The following is a 21,510-nucleotide window of genomic DNA, read 5'->3' on the forward strand; positions in this document are numbered from 1 at the left end:
GTGAGGAAGATTGGCTCTGAGCTAAGATCTGTTGCCATCTTTCCTCTTTTTGCTTGAGGAAGATTGTCCCTGAGCTAACATCTGTGCCAATCTTCCTCTATTTTGTATGTGGGACGCCGCCACAGCATGGCTTTATGAGCAGTGTATAGGTCCGTGCCCGGGATCCGAACCTGCAAACCCTGGGCTGCCAAAGCAGAGCCTGTGAACTCAACGACTACACCATGGGGCCGGCGCCTGTGTACTCTTATGAAGACAAAAAGGAGCTTATAAATGTCTACTGTCAAAATAGGAATGTTCCATTCCTGTAAGATGTTGTAGCTAAACACTTAATTTATATGAATGTTATAATCAGGTTATCCATGCATATATAAATTACTCACTTTGGAGTTATATCAGTTTTTCAGAGTGTCACTCAATTTCTGAGTAAATAACATTCAAAATTAAAAATAAAGACTGGAGAGGAAGAAAGATGGAAGTGTAGTTATCAGCCTGTATTACACAGTCAACATAATTGGCTCCCTCATTGAGATTATCAGAGAGAAAAAGGTATTTCAGGTTTCTTGATTTGATGATACTCAGTACATAAGAAAATTGTATCATAAGTGACTTCTGAATATTTATTGGTTTATTATAGAAAGCATCCTGAAATGTTATTCTACTGAGCAGTCTTCTAAAAACAATCATAAGAATAAATTTTCAGAGTTCTACTTCTGTTCTGTGTACTTGCATTCATATGTTTAGAAAATATATAGCTTTTTCTTTTTTATTTGTTTTTTGTTTAAGTAAAGAAGATCAAATCCATTCTTGGTTGTTTAAAGCTAGATATTCTGTGTGTGTATGTTTTTTGATAAATTCTTGTTCCCTATCTATGCAAGTGGAAAGGGATGTGTTTCTAAACAATAGTTACAGATTAATGTATTGACAGTTTAGTTTAGCCTGGGTAATTAATCTAGTGACTAACCTCACCCCGGTAGGCTTAATGCTAGAAACATCCCATGCATAAGAGGTATATGTTTTCTGGTTAGAATTCTCTCCAATTGCTTTTTTCCTCTTTCCTCGCGGCTTCCCCACACCCTTGCCCCACCTCTACTCTATAGCCATCATCTTTGCATTTCTGTTCACTGGTGTGAAATGTTGTTACTCTGTTATTGATTCAGAATATACTTAAGTCCTCCAGGTTATATTCATTCAGTCCTATTCAGTTATTGTTCTTATTTGGCCCATCTTAGATTTGAAATTGGTTTGTGTTCAATGTGATTAAAATATAGGCCTTTAGGGCCGGCCCCGTGGCTTGGTGGTTAAGTGTGCGCGCTCCGATGCTGGTGGCCCGGGGTTCGGATCCCGGGCGTGCACCGAGGCACCACTTCTCTGTCCATCCTGAGGCCGAGTTCCACATACAGCAACTAGAAGGATGTGCAGCTATGACATACAACTATCTACTGGGGCTTTGGGGGGAAAAATAAATAAATAAAATCTTTAAAATATAGGCCTTTGAATGAAATGGTTTGATAAAGCTTATTTTATATAAATATGGCCATTTGATAAGTAGTATGTTATTTTTAAAATCATTAAATATTTTTAACTTGAATATTAATGTCCAAGTATTCTTGCTTTCTATCTTGACAGATTATAAGAGAAAATAGTATCTCTCTCAGTGAAATTGAATTGCCTTGCTCAGAGGATTTGAATTTGGAAACTTTGTCGTAAGTCATGAAATGTGTAATACAAATGAGCTACCCTAGCATCTGCCAGAGAAATGAATAGAAATATACTGTGTAGGAGCAATACTGTCCTTGTTTGAGTAAATCTGAATCCCCCATATTTCTAACCATTATTTATCAGATGTTCTCGAAGTTGATTTTTTGTTTGTTGTTTTGTTTAGGTCTCAGAAATGTAGAGCTCTTGGCCTCAAAAAACAGAATCAGAGATTTAATTTGTACATATGCCTCTTTTATCTTTTCCATTTTTAGGAAAAATTGGCAGTGATTTTTAAAAATTATCTTCTTTTGTTGCTTATGAAATATGCTGTCAAGAGGCACCCTTAACCAGTAAGGGCCACATGGTGCCTCTGCTGAAGAAAACTGCATAGAAATCTGCTCATTGGTAGAGGCACAATTGAGCATTCCCAGAAGAATATGAACTAGTTTAGAGAACAGAAATATTTATATTTTTACCCTAAGATAATAGTAATAATGAATTTTAAAGCAAAATAATGATAGTATTAAATTTCGTTTAATCTGTTTTCAGGCAAGCACATGTCTACATAATTGCAGGAGCCTGTTTGTCTCTGGGTTTTCGATTTGCTGGCTCAGAAAACTTATCAGCGTTTAACTGTTTGGTAAGAAGTACCTTAGTTTACTCTGTACTGTTTTCTTTTTTTAACAAATCCTTAATATACTGCTTTTAACTTTAAATTTTTTCTTTTATTTTTCCAGCATAAATTTGCAAAAGATTTTATGACTTATTTGTCTGCACCGAATGCTTCTGTAGTAAGTCTTTTTATGATGATTCTTCTTGGGAATTAAATTAAACTTGGAGAAAATTCACTTATAATTTAATTACTTGTGTGTTGTCAAATATCTCTGCAGTTTGTTTGAATTTAGAATGGGAGATTTGAAGTTTTGGCTCATCTTTGTATTTTTGTTCTGGGATACTAATTAGGTGAGAATATGATTACCTTTGAAGGATGCACAGGTATCTGATTCTTGTGACAAGAGAGTAAATAACAAAAGCCATACCTTCGTGGATTGTCATACCATATGCCATTCTGTCTCAGTACTGAGTATTGATAATTGTTTTTTTTAAAAATTAGGACTTAGTAAAAATGCAATTGCTTTTGAGGCAATGCTGCCCTAATGGCAGGAAGACTGCAAGATTTTATTTCCTGGTAAAAACCACACAGATTTATGCAACTTTATTTATAATATGAGAAAATTGGAAACATTAAGAAACCTAAAAGTAGTTAAATAAATTTGATTATGGTGTATACATACATTGTTATACAATGGAGCTATCAAAATCATGTTCTACAAGAGTTTTTTATGAATGAAAATTGCTTATAATAGATTAAAAAGGTTAAAAATTTGTATAGTACTATCTCAGTTTCATTTGGAAAAAAAATTAAATAGATATGGGGAAAGGTTTGGAGACAAAGAAAGCCAAAATGTTTATAGCAGTTCTCTTCGGGTGTTAGTATTCTAAGTGATTTTATTTCCTTTTTGATACTTTATTTTCTGAATTTTCTACATTGAACTTAATTTCATAATCAGGGAAATTATTTGTTTTTACAGATTTTGTAAAGTTATAAACATTTGTGGTCTAATGGCCAGTTTAGTTTTGATAATAAAGAAATGTAACACAACAGCTGTAGTATGTCCTCTTTTCGCGTTTCCAGACAGGTCCTTACAACCTAGAGACCTGCCTGAGTGTGGTGCTGCTGTCTCTTGCCATGGTCATGGCTGGCTCGGGGAACCTAAAGGTTTTGCAGCTTTGTCGCTTCTTGCACATGAAAACAGGCGGTGAAATGAACTATGGTTTCCACTTAGCCCATCACATGGCCCTTGGACTTCTGTTTTTGGGAGGAGGAAGGTAAGTGTGTATATATATATATATATATATATTTTTTTTTTATTTTTTCTCAATGGAAAGATCTCATGAGCAAGATCTGTAAGAGTGACTTATTTTGATTTTGAAGATGCATGAAAATTTTCGATTCTGACTTGCTGTTGGCTTATCTAGGGACATTCTTAGGCTTTAAAGGGGCTTTTTTATAGTTTAACCATCAATTTGTGTCCTACTTAGTAGAGTTATCATCCTCTCTCTGCATTCCTCTCTCTGCATTTCTCGGAGGAGTCTGTACTCACGTCTTCAGTACACTACCTCTTGTTTCCCACTGTGTGGTAATTTTACCCTTCTACTAAACTGCTTTCTCATAAAGGTCATGAACACCGTCAGTCACCAAATGCCATGAAATTTTCTTAGTTTCCAACTGTCTTACTCTTTCCAGCATCTATCATTCCTGACCACTTGATCCTTTTGTAAGACTTCCCTGGCTTTTAATGGTCTTTATTGAATAAAAATACACATATGGAAAAGTGTACAAATCCTAAGAGCATACCTCAATGAACTATCTACAATGTGAAAATCTCTTTGGTACCATGTAGGTCAAGATATAACTCAGACCAGCTGTCTCCAGCCCTGCTGTGCCCCTCCCAATCACTATTACCTTACTTCTATCCAAAGATAACCACTGTTTTGTCTTCTAATACCTTAGATTCATTTTGCCAGTTTTGAAATTCAAATGGAATCATACACTGTGAATCCTTTTGTACCTGTCTTCTTTTGCTCAACATTGTGTTTGTGAGATTCATCCATGTTGCATGTAGCAGTGGTTTTTTCATGTTTCAGTGCTATTGAATTCCATCGTGTGGTTATACAGTTATTGATCTACTCTGCTATTGATGGGTGTGTTTGTCATTTCTAGTTTGGGGTTATTATGAATAATAGTGTTATGAATATTCTTGTACATGTCTTTGATTTTGTTGTGTATAGATCGATGTGTGGAATTGGGTCATAGGGTGTATGTGTATATTAAACTTTGGTAGATAATGCCATCAGTGTTTTATGACATTCCAGTTACTCCCCATCCTTGTCAACATTTGTTATTGTTAAACTTAATTTTAGCCATCTGGTAGTAGTATCTCATTGTGGTTTTAATTTCCATTTCCCTGAATAATGATATTTAGCACCTTTCTGTGTCTTTAATGGCCAACTGGAAATCTCCTTTTGTGATGTCCAAATCTCTTGCAACCCATTTTCATATTGGTTTATTGATTTATTTTTTAATTTTTATTTGTAGTAAAATACACATAAAATTTACCATCTTAACCATTTTTAAATGTACAGTTCAGTATCTTAACCATTTTTAAATGTACAGTTCAGTATATTAAGTATGTTCACATTGTTGTGCAACCAATCTCCAGAATTTTTTTATCTTGCAAAGCTGAAACTCTGTACCCAACTCCTCATTTCCCTCTTCCCTCAGTCCCTGGCAACAACTGTTCTATTTTCTGTTTCTATTAATTTGACTGTTCCATATTGGTTTATCATGATCCCGAGACCTTTGTCAGTTTTGTGTGTTGTAGTTTTCTCCTCCTACTCTGTGGCTGACCTTTTAACTCTCTTAATGGTGTCTTTTGATGGACAGAATTATTAATATTTTTCTTTTATGGTTTGTACTTTTTTGTCCTTCTAATGAGTATTTCCTTACCCCTCCCAAATAAAGATATTCTCCTATTTATCTTCTAGAAGTTTTTTAGTTTTTCCATTCACATTTGTATTTAAAATCTACCTGGGACTTATTTTTCTGTATGTTTTTTCCTCAATTGATGCCCCACTGTTATTGAAAAGTTTATCTTTTCTCCACTGTTCTGCAGTACCACCTTTGTTATAAAGGAAGTATCCGTATGCATGTGTCTGTTTCTGGGCTATTATGTTCAATTGATCTATTTCTCTATACTTGCACCAATACCATGCTGTCTTAATTACTGTAATTTTATAATAGTCATGATATATCCGGTAGAGTAAATCCTCAAAACTGGGATTTCTTTTTCAAAAGTGTTTTTCTGTTCTTGGCTCTTTGCATTTTCATATAAATATTGGAGTTCATTTGTGATTTTCCACACAAAATAACCTGATAAAATTTTGATTGGAATTGCATTGAGTCTATACATCAGTCTGGGAGGAATTGAAATCTGTTACAATATTGCGTCTTTAATGTGTGAATATGGTGTATCCCTTCATTTATTTAGTTCTAGTATATGTGACCTTGGTCAACTGGTACAATTTCTACAAGTCATGTAGGTTTATTTTCCCCTCGTCTTTGAGCCTGAGTTAAACACTGGAACTTACCTTTCCAGAAGTACAAGAAGTAAAGATTATCAGAAAGGTGTGCATTCCCTTTTAACGGGTTTTGTAGAATTGTTCTTTCTTTAATTATTTAGCATTAAGAATGGTTGAAGTGGGGCCAGCCCCGTGGCGCCGCGGTTAAGTGTGTGCACTCCGCTGCTGGTGGCCCGGGTTCGGATCCCGGGTGCACACTGACGCACCGCTTGTCAGGCCATGCTGTGGCGACGTCCCCATATAAAGTGGAGGAAGACGGGACACAGATGTTAGCCCAGGGCCGGTCTTCCTCAGCAAAAAGAGGAGGATTGGCGTAGATGTTAGCTCAGGGCCGATCTTCCTCAAAACAAAAAGAATGGTTAAAGAAATATTACTATGAAAATTCTTATTTTATGATGTTTTAAAATTTATTTTCCTTTCAAGATAAGCTTCTACGTTTATTTTATTCTCTTAGTCTGATGTTTCGTTGCTGTATGACCTGCACCTGCTCTTCTTTCACATGCAGCTTTTCTCCCGCTCTGCTGCTGCTTCTCTGGTGATTTCTGCTCTTAAATAGTCGTGTGCACTCTGTGACAGCATTAAATTTCTCATAGCGCAGCTACACCCTTATGTTTTGTCTGATAATTTCTAACATTAACATTTAACATATATCTTTGGATTTTGGTTTTATCAAAATGGTAAAGAGAAATGTCCTAGTCTATGCACATGTCAAAGTAGATGTATTTCCTTAAATTTTGATATCTCTTTCTCCTAGTTCATTAGATATGTGTGTGTGTGTGATAAATGCTAAGTTCTTACTTGATACCATAATTATTAAAAACGATAGACTAGGAAAGAGATTTGGGGATGTGTACGTGTATGTCTATAATAAAATATATATGTATATTGAATAGCTACAACATTGGTTTTTTGTGATGTCCGGTACCATCTTTATTTCAAATATTTGTGAGAAAAACTCTAGAACTTTAGACTGATCTACCTGTTTGCCATGCTGAATTTGAGCAAGAGTAAAATAATTGAAGCCAACCCTGGTGGTCTAGTGGTTAAGATTCCACACTCTCACCGCTGCAGCCTGGGTTCATTTCCCAGTCAGGGAACCACACCGCCTGTCCGTCGGCTGTCATACTGTGGCGACTGCATGTTGCTGTGATGCTGAAAGCTATGCCACCGGTGTTTCAAATATCGGCAGAGTCAGCCATGGTGGACAGGCTTCAGTGGAGCTTCCAGACTAGACAGACTAGGAAGAGGACCTGGCCACCTGGTTCCAAAAAAATTGGCCACAAAAACTCTGTAAATAATAGCGGAACGTTGTCTGATACAGCACCAGAAGCTGGGAGGACGGTTTAAAAAGACCCGGGCAGGGTTCTACTCCACTGTACACAAGGTCGCTAGGAGTCGGAGTGGACTCCATGGCACTAACAACAACAAGTAATTTAAGGAAAGGGGCCGCCCCGGTGGCACAAGCGGTTAAGTGTGCGCGCTCCGCTGCGGCGGCCCGGGGTTCGCTGGTTCAGATCCCGGGGGCGCACTGATGCACCTCTTGTCAAGCCATGCTGTGGCCGCGTCCCATATAAAGTAGAGGAAGATGGGCATGGATGTTAGCCCAGGGCCAGTCTTCCTCAGCAAAAAAAGAGGAGGATTGGCAGATGTTAGCTCAGGGCCGATCTTCCTCACAAACACACAAAAAATAATAATAATTTAAGGAAAATTTCAAAAGATTTCACTTTACTAAGAGAATGGGTCTCTATAAAATGTTTATTATATTGATGATAAAAAAAGTACTTATATTTTGAGGAATAATTGTTTATACATTCATTGTAACTTTTTAATGATAACTTGTGCCTTTTTCACTTAGTGCATCATTCTAAGGAAATGCTCATGCTTTAGAGAAATGGAAAAAAATGTTTGAGATGCTTAGTAAAAAACTTGTATTTTTAAAAGTAAAGTTCGTAATTCTATGAATAGTTATATATAAAACTGGAGAAGGTGGCATACTTTATACATGACTTTTTCAATATCTATAATCTCTAGGATTGCACTCATAGTCCTCACTACTATGTTATTTTAGATTAAAACTTTGCTTATTAATTCAAGTTTTAAAATTTAACATTTGTGGGATATTGCTTCTGTTTTAAATAGTAGGTGATTTTAAAATGGCTTAAGAACTAACTGAAAGGTGAAACATTCACAGCTTTGACACCCTTGTATTTATCAAGGTGTTCCATCAGTGTGCTGTGCCTCAGTATCCTAATTTCTGGATTCTTAAGAATGCCTTGAAAGTTTGCGCAGTGTAATTAAACACGTCTATCCCTCCCGAATTTATTTTGCAGGTACTCTTTGAGCACATCAAACTCTTCCATTGCTGCTCTCCTGTGTGCCCTTTACCCACACTTCCCAGCTCACAGCACTGACAACCGGTGAGTCGAGTGATTCTGTCCTCAACGTGATCTTTCTTAGGTTCTTTAAAGGGTGATTTGATTGTATTTTGGTTCCATGGGCTCATTTCCAAATTAGCTTTATTCTCTTCTTGAATTTTGTTATTTTCCTGGCTGAATCTTTTAAAAAGTTTCTCTCACAAAGTGTTAGACCAGAAGAGAACTTCGGACGCCGGGTGACTGATCAGTCTTCCACCATTCTCCAATCAGTAGAACTGCTCTAAACCCAGAAGTAGGCCAAACAAGATTATCTTTAGGGAAAAATCCATCAAGCAAAGGATAGTAGCCAAGAGAAGCTGCAGACAATACATTTTGTGTTACGATTGTTTAATTCAAAGAGAGGAATCTGTCAGATTAGTGGCAGTGTCTATATGAATTTCTTTTTACATGAATGTCGAGAAGTTTTGTATAAATGACGTAGAAGGGACAAGAAAAGCAAAATGCAGCAAAAAATAAAGACAATTTAGAAGTGGCAGTGAGCATTAGAACCTCAGACATGTAGAAGCAGTCTGATAATACAAAAGCTCTGCATTTTCAAGCAGAAAGAACCACAAACACATCAGTTTCCCTAGAAGTTTCAGGAATAGCGCATCCCTACTGCTCATGGAGGAAGGGAAGAAAATAACTCCTTATATCCCAATGACATCTGAGATGACCAGTCTGCTCAACTGATCTGCCCAGAGAAGGATCAAGGGATGGAGCACTCATTGTAGTAACTAAGCCATCATTTTAAACTAGAGTGTAATGTAGTTTAAAATAATATTAATAAAAAAAAGATAACTGTTTTACAAAAGTAGCCTGATCTCTAGTCCAAAGTCTGAAGATAGGTGGAGCATAAGAATATTCATGTTAAATCAATACAGCTCTGACATGTGGTCCCTTGCTTGTCAATTTAGAAAAGATTTTTTGAGTTGTTAAATGTCAGTTATTCGTTAGGGTACAATGGAGCCACACTCATATATTGCTGGTCAGTGGATCAGTTGGTTAGCTATTTTAAACAAAGCAGTTTGGCAATAAGCACCAAGAACCTTTATGTAACTGATAAATATTGCTTTTTTTCCTGCCTTGATTGATTCTATGTCTAATAGATTTATAGGAGTGGATAGATTTGGGTGGAAAGAGGGAGGCTATGGCTATAACTAAAAAAATTTGAAGTCTCATCTTATTATTTTGTAGGATCTTAAAATGTAAAACCTTTTTCGTGTGTTTAAATTCTAAAATATAAATTTTAAATTTTTAAAAAAATTTTGAAAACTCAGAAAATCACAAAGAGAGAAAAATATTGTCATAATCTCACCCATTAATTTTTGATGTATTCTATTTTGGGTGTGTATATATATGTAGAAGAGCTTTGACTGTGAAAACTCAAGTAAAGAATTCTTGGGTCAAGGATCATGTGTCTATATATTTTTTGTATGTATGTATGTATGTATAGTGTGTGTGTGTGTAAGATCAGCCCTGAGCTAACACCTATTGCCAATCTTCCTTTTTTTTGCTGAGGAAGATTGACCCTGGGCCGACATCTGTGCCCATCTTCCTCTACTTTATGTGAGATGCCTGCCACAGTGTGGCTTGACAAGTAGTGTGTAGGTCTGCGCCCTAGATCCGAACCTCGGGCTGCCAGAAACAGAGCACACGAACTTAACCACTACGCCACTGGGCCAGCCCCTATAATTTTTTAAAAGAGAATTTCTCCATTACCTTTTAATTGAATCTCATCATCTTCCTTTAGGGTTGCTGTCATTGGAAGATACTGCTCTAGGTTCTGTCTTGGTTCAGTTTGTAGGCAACAGCAGGTTGTAGAGCTCATGCTGTTGTCAACTCTTTGTTACCTCCTCTCTGTGTTTTCTGTGTACAGGTACCATCTCCAGGCTCTCCGGCACCTGTATGTGCTGGCTGCAGAACCAAGGCTTCTGGTGCCTGTGGATGTGGATACAAACACACCCTGCTATGCCCTCTTAGAAGTTACCTATAAGGTAACTTTCCCCCTATCATTTTTTTGTAATTTTATTACCGCTCATCCATCTTTGCAGGTCAAAATATTTCGAAAGTGTTGTCCTTTAAAAGATGACAGTAGTGAGTTGAACTCTCATAACAATCGAAGCTTCCAAAGTTCCTGTACCTCCTGGCAAACCATTCAGGCTCGTTTAAGTCTGTGGGTATAATAGTTTAGAGATCAACAGCTGCTCTTTTGTCCTTAGAGCTTGAGAGTTTGAAAATGACCCTGTTAACTTTACATGGCTGTTAGTAGTGTTCTAACAAGTGAATTGAGTTAGAACTATTCTGAGATTTGTTAGCAGAGTTCTTTCAAGCCCAAGATTGTGTATTTGATGAGAGATCTTGATTTAGATGCACAAATAGATTACAAGTCATGTATCCTTCCTTCATTCAGAAATTTATTAAGTACCTTCTATGTATCAAAACTGTGCTAATCTCTGGGATACAAAAATGGGATGAACTTGTCATATTCCTTAAGGAACTTGTATCTATTGGGGAGCCAGGCATGGATGCAGTAAGAATAGAGTGTGATAATTGGAAGTATGTATGGAATGCAGGGGGAGCAGAGGAGAAGTGCTCCCATCCAGCTGTGGGTGTTTGGAAGGTTGTGGAGGTAGATACAGTGTTCGGGCTGAGATTTACCAGCTGAGTGCACATTCCCAACAGGAAAGACAAGATTGCAAAAACCCAGAGGCCTCAAAAGTGCAGATCTTCCGTGCTGATGGCACGTGAAGTGCAAGACTCGAAGTGATAGAAGGTGATACAGGCCCACAAAGGATTGTAGACTTCACCCCTTTAAGATTTTGGGTATCAGAGAGGATTTTATGCCATTTGACAGTCTGTGTACAAACTGCGGGAAAGGAGAAGTGTAGAGTGGAGATGTTTCTTCTCTGTAGCTTCCCCTAATTACATAGTGAACTGTGGCTGTTCTTTTACATTTGTAAAGGGCACTCAGTGGTATGAACAAACCAAAGAAGAATTGATGGCTCCTACCCTTCTTCCAGAGCTCCACCTTTTAAAGCAGGTACGTTGGATATGATTTAGGGAGATCTGTCCAAGGGATAAATTCAGCTACAACAGCATAGCATTAAAGATAGCTAAATAAAAGCCTATGCTTTCTCAGTGTTTTTTAGGAAATAGGAAAGCAGCCCCAGAAGGAACTGTCACGAGGAGTAGAGAAGGTCTTTACTTGGAGATCTTTACTGATAGGTTAGATGGCCTCAGAACATGATTCACATACATTTTCGTCTGGAAATGAAGCTTGTTAACCTCTTGATGTCTCTTTCCAGCCTAGTTATTCTTAAATCCTCTGAGAAGCAGGGGTTTCGTTTTGCCAGACTAGCACTTTTTCAGCATTGGATTGACTGTATTTACGTTTATCTTGGCAGATTAAAGTTAAAGGCCCACGATACTGGGAACTGCTCATAGATTTAAGCAAGGGAACACAACACTTGAAGTAAGTATATTGAATTTCTCAGATGTATGTGTGAATTGAAGAGAAGTATATGGAAGGTATAAATTATAGATTATTATCTAGAATGGTCCTTGTCATCCTTCGATCTCATTCAGGACAATATGTAGAGTATATATTGAATAAAGTGGTCTATATCTTTGAAACAAGTTTGTATTAGAAAATGAAAGTTTTAATTTAGAAATCAGACCCTAAATATTTGTATTTATTCACTGAGAAACTTGAAGTTTCTTAAGTTGAGACAGTAATGGAATTGTCTGTTGGAGCAATAAAAAAAGATTTAGTTTAAGAAAATAGGGGTGATGTGTATGTCCACAAAGGGAACTTGATAACTATTGATGTTTGTCAGATCACATCTTCTGTTGCATCTCTTTACCATTCTCTTGCTCTTCTCATTAAATTAAAATTATGGTAGATTGCTTTTGGGTAGAAATAGTCATATGCAAGTAATTACTTTAATGAACAGAGAGTGTTAATTTTATACTTTAGGTGGTATGTAAAGTAAGTCTTTAAATTTCCAGAAAGTTTAACAAGCTTGTAAAAGTTTTTTTAGTTTAGTCCTAATTTATATTTCCCCCAAACTATCTATATAATAGCTATTTTCTGTTTTGTTCTGTCTTTAGATTTGCAGCATCATATTCTTTCTGCTGCAAACCAATCAATAGGTCTTTAGTACCTCCAGTGTCTTATGCATAGTGCTAGGGGATAGAGGGAATATGAAGAAGTGTTAGATAAAATACTGCCTTTGAAGCTCTCCCTTGAGGACACAGTCAGACTGCCTTCTTGTTTAATAAGTTGCATGAATCTAGACACCAAAGAAAAGCAAAACTTTATTTTGGCTTTCTCATAGGGACTAATTTAATTTTAGACACAGTAAATAATCATGTACCTTAGTGGAAAATGGTAAAGACTTCATCTCATATGAACATGGTATGGGCAACACTACATTTCCAGCCAAGAGCTGCCAATAATATCTCATGTAAATTTATTCTTGTGTTCTTTCAGGTCAATCCTTTCCAAGGATGGAGTTTTATATGTTAAGCTCAGAGCAGGTCAGCTCTCCTACAAGGAAGATCCAATGGGGTGGCAAAGTTTGTTGGCTCAGACTGTTGCTAATAGGAACTCTGAAGCTCGGGCTTTCAAGGTAGTATTGATTGGTAAAAACTGAAGGACAAGAGGGAATAGTTCCAAATCTCACTAGCCCACCCAAAACACATACTTCTTTGATAACATTTATGGTACCGTTAGATGGATCTGCTCCCTCTCATTGCTGCAGATTGTAAAGACTGGTTGACCTTGAGTCTGCTGTTATATGTGGCAACCATAATAAAATATGGGGCATTTGCCAGGACTCTAAGGATGATTTACATTTAGTGGCAGAGATAGTCACAATGTATCTTAATGTCATCAAAATATTTAGTTTAATAATTTTACTTATAAAGCCTCAAATCTGTCAAGATTTATTTAATTCTTGGCAAAAATATAAAAAGATTTTTGCAAGGTAGCACTTACTAGTTCCATTTTTAAATCTCTATTTGTTGTTTAAATCTTAGGATAAAATTATGACAGATTTAGCTTTATTAGTTTGCTTTATTCTCATAGTATTTGACTGCTAATACAATAGTGTTTAGAATGAATAAATAGTTAAAAGAGTATACGAAACAAGCTCATTCTCTTAGAGGTTTGTACATATTTTGCTCTACATTCTAAAACTCAAGTTTCTAACACTAGAAATGTGCTCCATAATCTACCATTAAAATTTCTGAATTTAACTCCGGTTTTGAGGAATTCGATGAGCAAATGTTCTTACTGAAGGTACATTGAGAAGCAGTCTAAAGTAGCCAGGACCCCTAAGGATAGTTACATAGAGCAAAAATGTGGCAGATGGACTAGCTAAGTGGCAGCCGGAGGACTGAGTTGGCATTCTTTGTTTTTCAAAGTTAAGGAGACAGCAGTTTATTTTAATTCAACTCACATTTCATTTTAGGTCAGTTACTTATGACTGAGCCTTTATAATAGTTCCCAGGGTTTAAATAGATGTGGTTGACGTCAGTAACTTTTGTTTGGCAGTACTCGATAGGTTGTCTGTGAAATACTTTTGAAGGATTTTTAGACAAAGTTTAGCTTAAATTAGCACTGTTGCTTCTTATATAAATTAGAGCCCATCTTAAAGACCCTAATCCGATTTGTAAAGAAAATAGATTAGTTCTAACTTGAGTTCGAATGGGGAAAGCATATAAAAATTAAGACATCTCAATTTCCTGCCTGCTGGGAGTTCAGAAGTAAAATATAAACATCAATGGAAAATGGTAATACCTTCATATTCCATTTTCAGTCTTGAACCTTGAGTGATATTCTTTTTTTTTTCCAATTTTTTTTTATTGTAGTGAAATACACATAACATCAAATATACTATCTTAACCCTTTTTAAGTGTACAGTTCAGTGGTATTAAGTACATTCATATTGTTATGCAACCATCACCACCATCCATCTCCAGAACTCTTTACGTCTTGCAAAACTGAACCTTCATACCCATTAAACAACTCCCTATTCCTCCTTCTGGCCAGCCCCTGTCAACCACCATTCTACTTTCTGTCTTTGTGATTTTGACAGAATTTTTGTTTTGTGGGAACATTGTGTCAAACAAAGTGCGATTTCTTACAACTGCATACGTTACAATTTGAGCGGTTAAGAAAATAATCTTTATCATCTCACTTACATTTGTTGTTGTGTGTTTATTTTTTAGCCTGAAACGATTTCAGCTTTCACTTCTGACCCAGCACTTCTGTCATTTGCTGACTATTTCTGTAAACCAACTGTGAACATGGGTCAGGTATATGCTATATGGTTTGCTCAGTTCCAAGGCTAGAATTGTTATTATTTCTGTCTGTGGACACTGCCAAAAAATCTGTAATATCTGTATCTGTCTTTGAGAGTGATAACATGCCTGAGGCACATTGGATGACTTTTGCTTTGCAAATATAAATTTTTCATAGTCTAAAACTGTTAAATTCAGTAACTTCCTACCTTGATAGAAGAAACAACTTAAAATTTATAAGACACTAGTTTTCATAGGGGACACTTTCTTATGTCCATTCTTGTACTGATTTATGTTTTCAATGTTTACTACCCTCTTTTGTTTTTACATAATTTTATTAATTTTGTTTCCTCTGTATGTTATAACCCTTCTTTCTGTGGGTCGTAAAGCTGTTCTCTTCAGGAGGTTTCCTAGCAGATTGCTGATTTAATCCACCATTGCAGATGGCAAAGACTGGATATAGGAATTAGATGCCCTGTTGCCTACAGTTGTGTGTGGCCTTGGGAACATTTTCTACCTCTTCAAAGTGCAGTTTCCTCATTTCTAAAAGCTAGATTATAATAGCACCTACCTTACAATGTTGTTTCAAGGATAAAGTGAAATAATTTCCCCCTCCATTTATTGAATCTTGACTATATATCAGACACTCTGCTCAGGACTTGATGTAATTTTCTCATTGAACTCTCACCCTGAGGGTAGGTGCTTTATCATTCTGGGTTTACAGATGAGGAAACTGCTGCTCGGAGACGCCACACGCCCGAGATCACACAGCTGGTAAAGGCTGGGCACGCGCTCAAGGCCACAGGTCTCTGATGAAAGCCAGTGCCTACCCTTAACACCAGCCGACCTCAGCTGTGCTGCCTCCCCCATCCTTGTTCTGCTCAGTGTCTCTCCTGCTTCTTTGTGGATTCTGGCTTCGCTTTCTGGATCCTGCTCTTGCCAGCCCAGCCACAGCATATCTCTGTGATGTTCTGTCTTGTCATTTTACCCCAGCTTGATCCGTTCCTTTCCTCCACAGCACTTATGTCCTTTCCTGTCCTTTGGGACTTCATTTTGGTTGTATTTTATTGATGTTTAGTGTTGCATGCGCTATGATTTTATAAAGAGCTAACTGTTTTACCCTTTTATGTAAATCACTGCAGAGCTTAAGAATGGGCCATAGTGGTTGCTATACAATTGTTTCTTGAATTGATTTTGGAATGTACATTGATGTGCTACAAATAGCTTCTGATTTTCCACAGAAACAGGAAATTCTGGATCTCTTTTCTTCGGTACTTTATGAATGTGTTACTCAAGAGACCCCGGAGATGTTGCCTGCATACATAGCAATGGATCAGGTATGATTCAGAAAACCTGTTGCAGTTCTGATGAGATTTATCCTGTATTTCATAACATACTGAACAGTGAGGTAAGGGTCCCTGTGTGTCCATCTTCCCAGTTTCTCATCTGCGTTTAGAAATTCAAAAAATGAAACCCATCAAAGTTCACAGCTCTATGCATATCAAAAAAACTTGGCATTTATGATGACAAGAGTGCCCCTTGGGGGGCTATCTTACTCTAAGGGTTCCCATTCTCCCCTTCTTTCCTATTCCTCTGACTAGGAGAGGAAGAGATCATTCCCTCCCCTTCTCCCCTAGTGTCCTCATGTGGTCTCTTGCCTCCCGCCTGACAAAGCCTTCTCATAGAAGAGACTATGTAAGTGAGCAGTGAGTGAACAGACAGTGCCCTAGTGATGGCAGTGATGTGCAATAATACCTGGATGATTAAGCTTGCAAGAGGTTACAGTATCAGTATATAGTGATTTAGGGAGCTGGAGTTCATTTTTAAATTTTTTTGTGTTATTGCTGTTTTAAAAGAGTAATGCAGAAAATAATGCTTGACAGCTTTCCTAAAGAATCAGACCAATTTATTCACTTCAGGTTATTAATAATACAAATAGCTTTTTAATAGTGTATCTTTGAGACCCAAATTTGTGGTTATGTTAAGCTAGTGGTTTTCTAACTTGGCTAAAATTTATCTGGGGATTCTTAAAAATACAAATCCCATTCCATATCTACTGAATCAGAATTTCTGGGATGAGGTCCAGCATCTATGATTTTAAACAGCTAGCTCTTCAAGTGAATGTGATATATTGAGTTAACAGATAAGCATTTGGGACTGAGTGTCTGAAGCCAAACAAAATAATCTAATGGCAAAGTAAGCTCTGCTGAAAAGCTGAGTGGGAAAATCCATATACGTATGGGGATAATTCCCAAAAACCTGGAAATCACACTGTGTTAAGTGACATTCTCAATTAAAAGGCGAGTTACAGTATAACCAAGGAGGCCCAGAATGCCTCCCAGAATTATTGTCTGGTATTCACCTGTTTTCATTAGAAAATAGGAATATGTGGTATCCACACTGGCACTGCTTCTCACAGTGCCTTTCTGTACAGCAGCCCAGTAATGAGTTGTGCTTTTCAGTTGCTGGCTGAGAGTGCGCTCTCCTCTTTTTACACTTTGAACACGTTTTCCCCCTTTGCACTCGTGGGCAGATGTCTATAGAAGAAATCCCCTCTGGTGGCCGCCATGGTAACTTTGCAGATGGGTGTCAAGAGCAGTATTATCAATAGTATTGTTTCCAAGAGCAGTATTATCAATAGTATTCTTTTTGCCTTCTGACCCCTGGGATGCCTGGCCTGATGCCGGCCATGTCCCAGCCAGGTACCCCACCTGGGTTTCCCGGAGGTGAGGGTAGACCTATTTGGTCTTCATCTTTTGGAGCCGTTGAACCAAGGAGCTCGTTTGCCTTTACCTGAAAGCTGTTCATGTGGAGACCATATTCACGAGAGAGTGCCGTGTGACCCAGTAAAGGGCTCCTCTGTGGGGCAGACTGCATCAGAACAGAAGGGGATCCCCGCTGCCCTTTATTGATCTGATGAACCACGTTTAAAAAATACTCTAGTATACAACTCTGAGGAGGAGACAGTTACAGCAGCTTGGCTTTCATTAAATGATGGCTGTTCCTCTTTTCTCTTCAAGGCTGTAAGAAGACTAGGAAGAAGAGAAATGTCTGAGACATCTGAACTTTGGCAGATAAAGTTGGTGTTAGAGTGTTTCAGCTCCAGAAGCCATCAGGAGCGGCTGCAGAACCACCCTAAGCGAGGGCTCTTTATGAACTCTGAATTCCTCCCTGTCGTCAAGTGCACTATTGATAACACCCTTGACCAGTGGCTGCAAGGTAATAATGGCTTTGTGCCCCTTGTGCTGTTAAGACACACTGGGACTCAGGCTTTTGTGTTTTAATACTTTTTCTCATTGGTAAGCAAGATAAATCTGAGTATAAGCCAGAATGGCTGTAGATTTAATGTTTCCAGTCAGGTGAATTAGACTCTGATTATCTACTTCAACTTCCTTAAAAAATATATTTAACTCTGCTTTATAAATCGTGGCAAGAATATATATAGCATTTTAAATACTGCTTGACATTTAAGAACTTGTTGTATCTTCTGCAGCATCAGATCATCTTTTCTTTCCAGCGCCCCGGTCTTCTGTTTCTTAGGGGTGTGGCCTGTCACCTACCTGAGGCCAGCACCTGTTTTCTTCCCTTTTTTATACCTCTACCCCATGTACGCTGAAAACTTGATGTGTGCTTATTGAGTGAATGCTTGTTTTCCCAACTCTCTGAGTCAGGGAGAACCTGGGACATCATGTAGCTGGCTTTCTGTCAGTGGGAGTAGGGACTGATTGCAGGAGAATTGTGAAGTTACTGCCAACAGTGTAGGAGTAATTCTGCCTCACCTGAGACAAGTGGTGGGGCCTTTTGATTATGGAAAGCTGTCTGGTATGTGATGTATGGCCGAAACTGGTTTTTAGTAAACTCCTTGATCTTTTTATTCTTTTCAGTTCGTTCAAATGCTTCTGAAACATACCTGACAGCAACCTGCTTGGGCAAATACTAGACCTCGTAGTATTAGTAGTAACAATTCTTGATTCTTTAAAGCTATTAGTAATCAGTAGACCCTAAGAGTTTGAATATAATTAAGTTAAAAACTATCTACCTGGAATATTATGAAATAAATTTCTGAAAAAATAAATTATAAACCAGATTGTGAGGGATATACATGGAAAACAGTAATTTCGAACTCCCAGTTATTTATGTTTAACACCTGCATCCCATCTGCCTCCAATTTGACTTGCCACTCTGATTGCCAAAATTGTGTATTTATTTTCCAGTGAAGAACCATGACTTTTTTTAAAACTCTTAAGTATATGGTCTCCTCTCTCATAAGTACTAGCGGTTGGCTTTGGGATGGAGAGCAATAAAGTAAGTGAAGATGTAAAGCCTAGGGCTCAGCCTTGGAAAAGGTCATTCATGTTTGTGTCTTAGTAAAATCACAAGTGCGTGTGTGGACTTTTAGAGTCACTCGCTAATTCACCCATAACCCAGACTACAGGCATTAAATCTGAAAATGCATTGGATTTATCCTATTGTGTAGGTGTTTTGTGTGTATATCTCCTCAATTAGATTTTAATCTTGAACAAAGAAGATGGGTTTTAAGTTTAAGAACTTAAAAAGGTTTTGTTAACTTTTTAATATTTTATTATGGAAAATTTAAAGTAAACAGAATAGTATAGTAAAGCCAGCTTCAATAGTTACCAACATTCTGCCATTCTTGTATCATCTGTACCGTCACCCATTGCCGCATTCAGTTATTTTCCAAATTGTGCCATTTTCCATTCCCACCAGCAGTGGAATGCAGTGCAATTTTTGGCGTCGTCAATTGTTTAATTTTAGACAGTTTAGTGAGTGTGTATTGGTATCTCATTGTAGTTTTAATTTGCATTTCCAGTGACTAATGATGTTAACTACCTTTTCATATGCTTATTTGTTATGCATATACCCTTTTTGAAGTGTCTGTTTAAACCTTTTTAAATTCTTTTAATTGATTGTCTTTTGATTGTTGAGTTGTAAGAGTTTTTGCATATTCTGGCTACGAGTTCTGTGTGAGATATGTTTTGCGAATATTTGATCCTACTTTATGCCTTGCCTATTCATTTTTTAAGGGTGTTTTTTGATGAACAGAAGTTTTAAATTTTGATAAAGTCTAATTTGTTAATTTGTTTTATGGTTATTGCTTTCTGAGTGCTGTCTAAGAAATCTTTCCTACTCCAGGTCATGAAGATTTAAAAAATTTTTCTATTAGAAGCTTTATAGTTTTAGCTTTTGTATTTAGGTCTATGCTTCATCTCAAATTAATCTTTTATGTGGTGTGAGATGGGACTTCAGGTCCTTTTTTTTTTTAATACAGACATCCAGTTGTTCTAGGACCATTTGTGGAAGAGACTTTTCGTTCTCATTGAATTGCTTTGGGGCTTTTGTTGAAAATCAGTTGACTGATTAAGTGTGAGTCTGTTTCTGGACTCAATTCTGCACCATTGATCTATTTGTCTGTCTTTATGCCAGTACTACGCTGTCTTAATTACTGCAGGTTTAGAATAAAGTTTGAAATCTGGTAGTGTAATCTCCACACCACTTGCTCCTAAAGTGGTGTGGAGAGGGAAATTTATAGTACTAAATGCTTATTACAGTATAAAAGAGGAAGGGTCTCAAGTCGCTAAGTTCTTACTTCAAGAAACTAGAAAAAGAAAAGCAAAATAAACCCAAAGAAAGCATATAAGAGCAGAAATCCATGAAATTGAAAACAGAAAAATGATAGAGAAAATCAATGAAACAAAAAGCCAGTAGGCATGAGAAAGTCATTGAAGAGAAACTGAACTGCTGTGCGCTCTCTTTCCTTTCATAAGCTATTAATACAGAGTCTCTTCTTGCCTCGTTTATTGCTCTCCTTCTGCTGCCTCGCCAACCCCAGATGTTTCCACCTCTGGGTAGACCAGCACCCTCATGGTCATGTTCAGTGGACTCTTGATAGTTTCATCTCATGCTATCTCTGCCATATTGAGGCTTTTAACTACTTCATTCTTATTGAAATGGACTGCCTGTGACTTCAGTGACAGCACATTTTCCTTTTTTTTTTTTTTTTAACCTCTCGGACCATCTTTCTCAGTAGTCATCATTATTTCACTGTTATTCCTTCACTGACCCTTCTGGGAGTTGTCCTTGCTCCTTCCTCTCCTTCCCTTCTCCCCTCTTCTGCAGTAGCCAATCCGTTATCACATTCTTTCAGTCCTAATTCTTAAATATTTCTTGAATCTGTCCACATTTTACTACCTGTCGACATAAATAATCCATAATCAATCTGTAAATCAAAATTGGGGTGAGTTTATTATGAGCCAACTTTTGAGGACCATAGCCCAGGGCCTTCCTTCCCGAAGGAAAGAAGGGCACCAAAGAAGTGGGGTGTACAGAGGTATTATATACTGTCAAAGAGCATGTATCACATATGATTACAGTGTCCCTTTTACAATAGCCACAAGATCGCCCTGCCAGATTGCCCTGCCAGAATAGCTATTGATGGACACAGCGGGTAGCAGGTCTGCTGTCTCGATGGATGTGGCTGGTGGCAGGTCTGTTGTCTCAAGTTGGGTGGTCACAGGATGAGCACAGCAATCAAATCATAGCCTAGGGAGAAATGCTTATCCTTAAGGAAATGCCACTGTGGGAGAAGTTGCATCCTTATCTTAAAGGCATTTACTCTTCTCTTTGGGACATGGCAAAGCAGATACACAATGTAGGCGACAGGCCCTTTTGGAAACACAAACTCAGGCTGAATTAGTTTTACCCCAAATGGCTTCCTCATGTGCTCCAATATATCCTGTTGCTTGCCATTTATTTATCATGCCTCTACCCTAGAACAAAACCACTGTTATTTCTTGTCTGAACCGAGATAATAGCCTTCTTGCCTTTTATTCTCGTCTCCCTTCTAACCATCTCTACTCAGCTGACA

At 37.5% G+C, this 21,510-nt stretch overlaps 1 protein-coding gene across 9 annotated transcripts in view; it reads left to right on the plus strand.

Annotated features, from left to right (window-relative positions):
• Nucleotides 1–21,510, plus strand: part of ANAPC1 (anaphase promoting complex subunit 1) — a 102,582-nt gene that overhangs the window by 73,645 nt on the left and 7,427 nt on the right. For 8 of the 9 annotated variants that reach the window (XM_087426105.1, XM_087426104.1, XM_004435789.3 and 5 more), the window contains 12 exons: nt 1,627–1,703; nt 2,248–2,338; nt 2,436–2,489; nt 3,395–3,588; nt 8,232–8,318; nt 10,195–10,312; nt 11,281–11,358; nt 11,723–11,790; nt 12,811–12,949; nt 14,553–14,639; nt 15,866–15,961; nt 17,645–17,843. In XM_087426105.1, the coding sequence (XP_087282231.1) occupies nt 1,627–1,703; nt 2,248–2,338; nt 2,436–2,489; nt 3,395–3,588; nt 8,232–8,318; nt 10,195–10,312; nt 11,281–11,358; nt 11,723–11,790; nt 12,811–12,949; nt 14,553–14,639; nt 15,866–15,961; nt 17,645–17,843 (1,288 nt within the window). The remainder of the gene's footprint in view (nt 1–1,626; nt 1,704–2,247; nt 2,339–2,435; nt 2,490–3,394; nt 3,589–8,231; nt 8,319–10,194; nt 10,313–11,280; nt 11,359–11,722; nt 11,791–12,810; nt 12,950–14,552; nt 14,640–15,865; nt 15,962–17,644; nt 17,844–21,510) is intronic. The other variant, XM_087426110.1, reaches the window with a different exon arrangement.

This window comes from Ceratotherium simum, chromosome 40, assembly GCF_057802395.1.
Source record: "Ceratotherium simum simum isolate JZ-2026a chromosome 40, ASM5780239v1, whole genome shotgun sequence".
NCBI classification, from domain to species: Eukaryota; Metazoa; Chordata; class Mammalia; order Perissodactyla; family Rhinocerotidae; genus Ceratotherium; species Ceratotherium simum.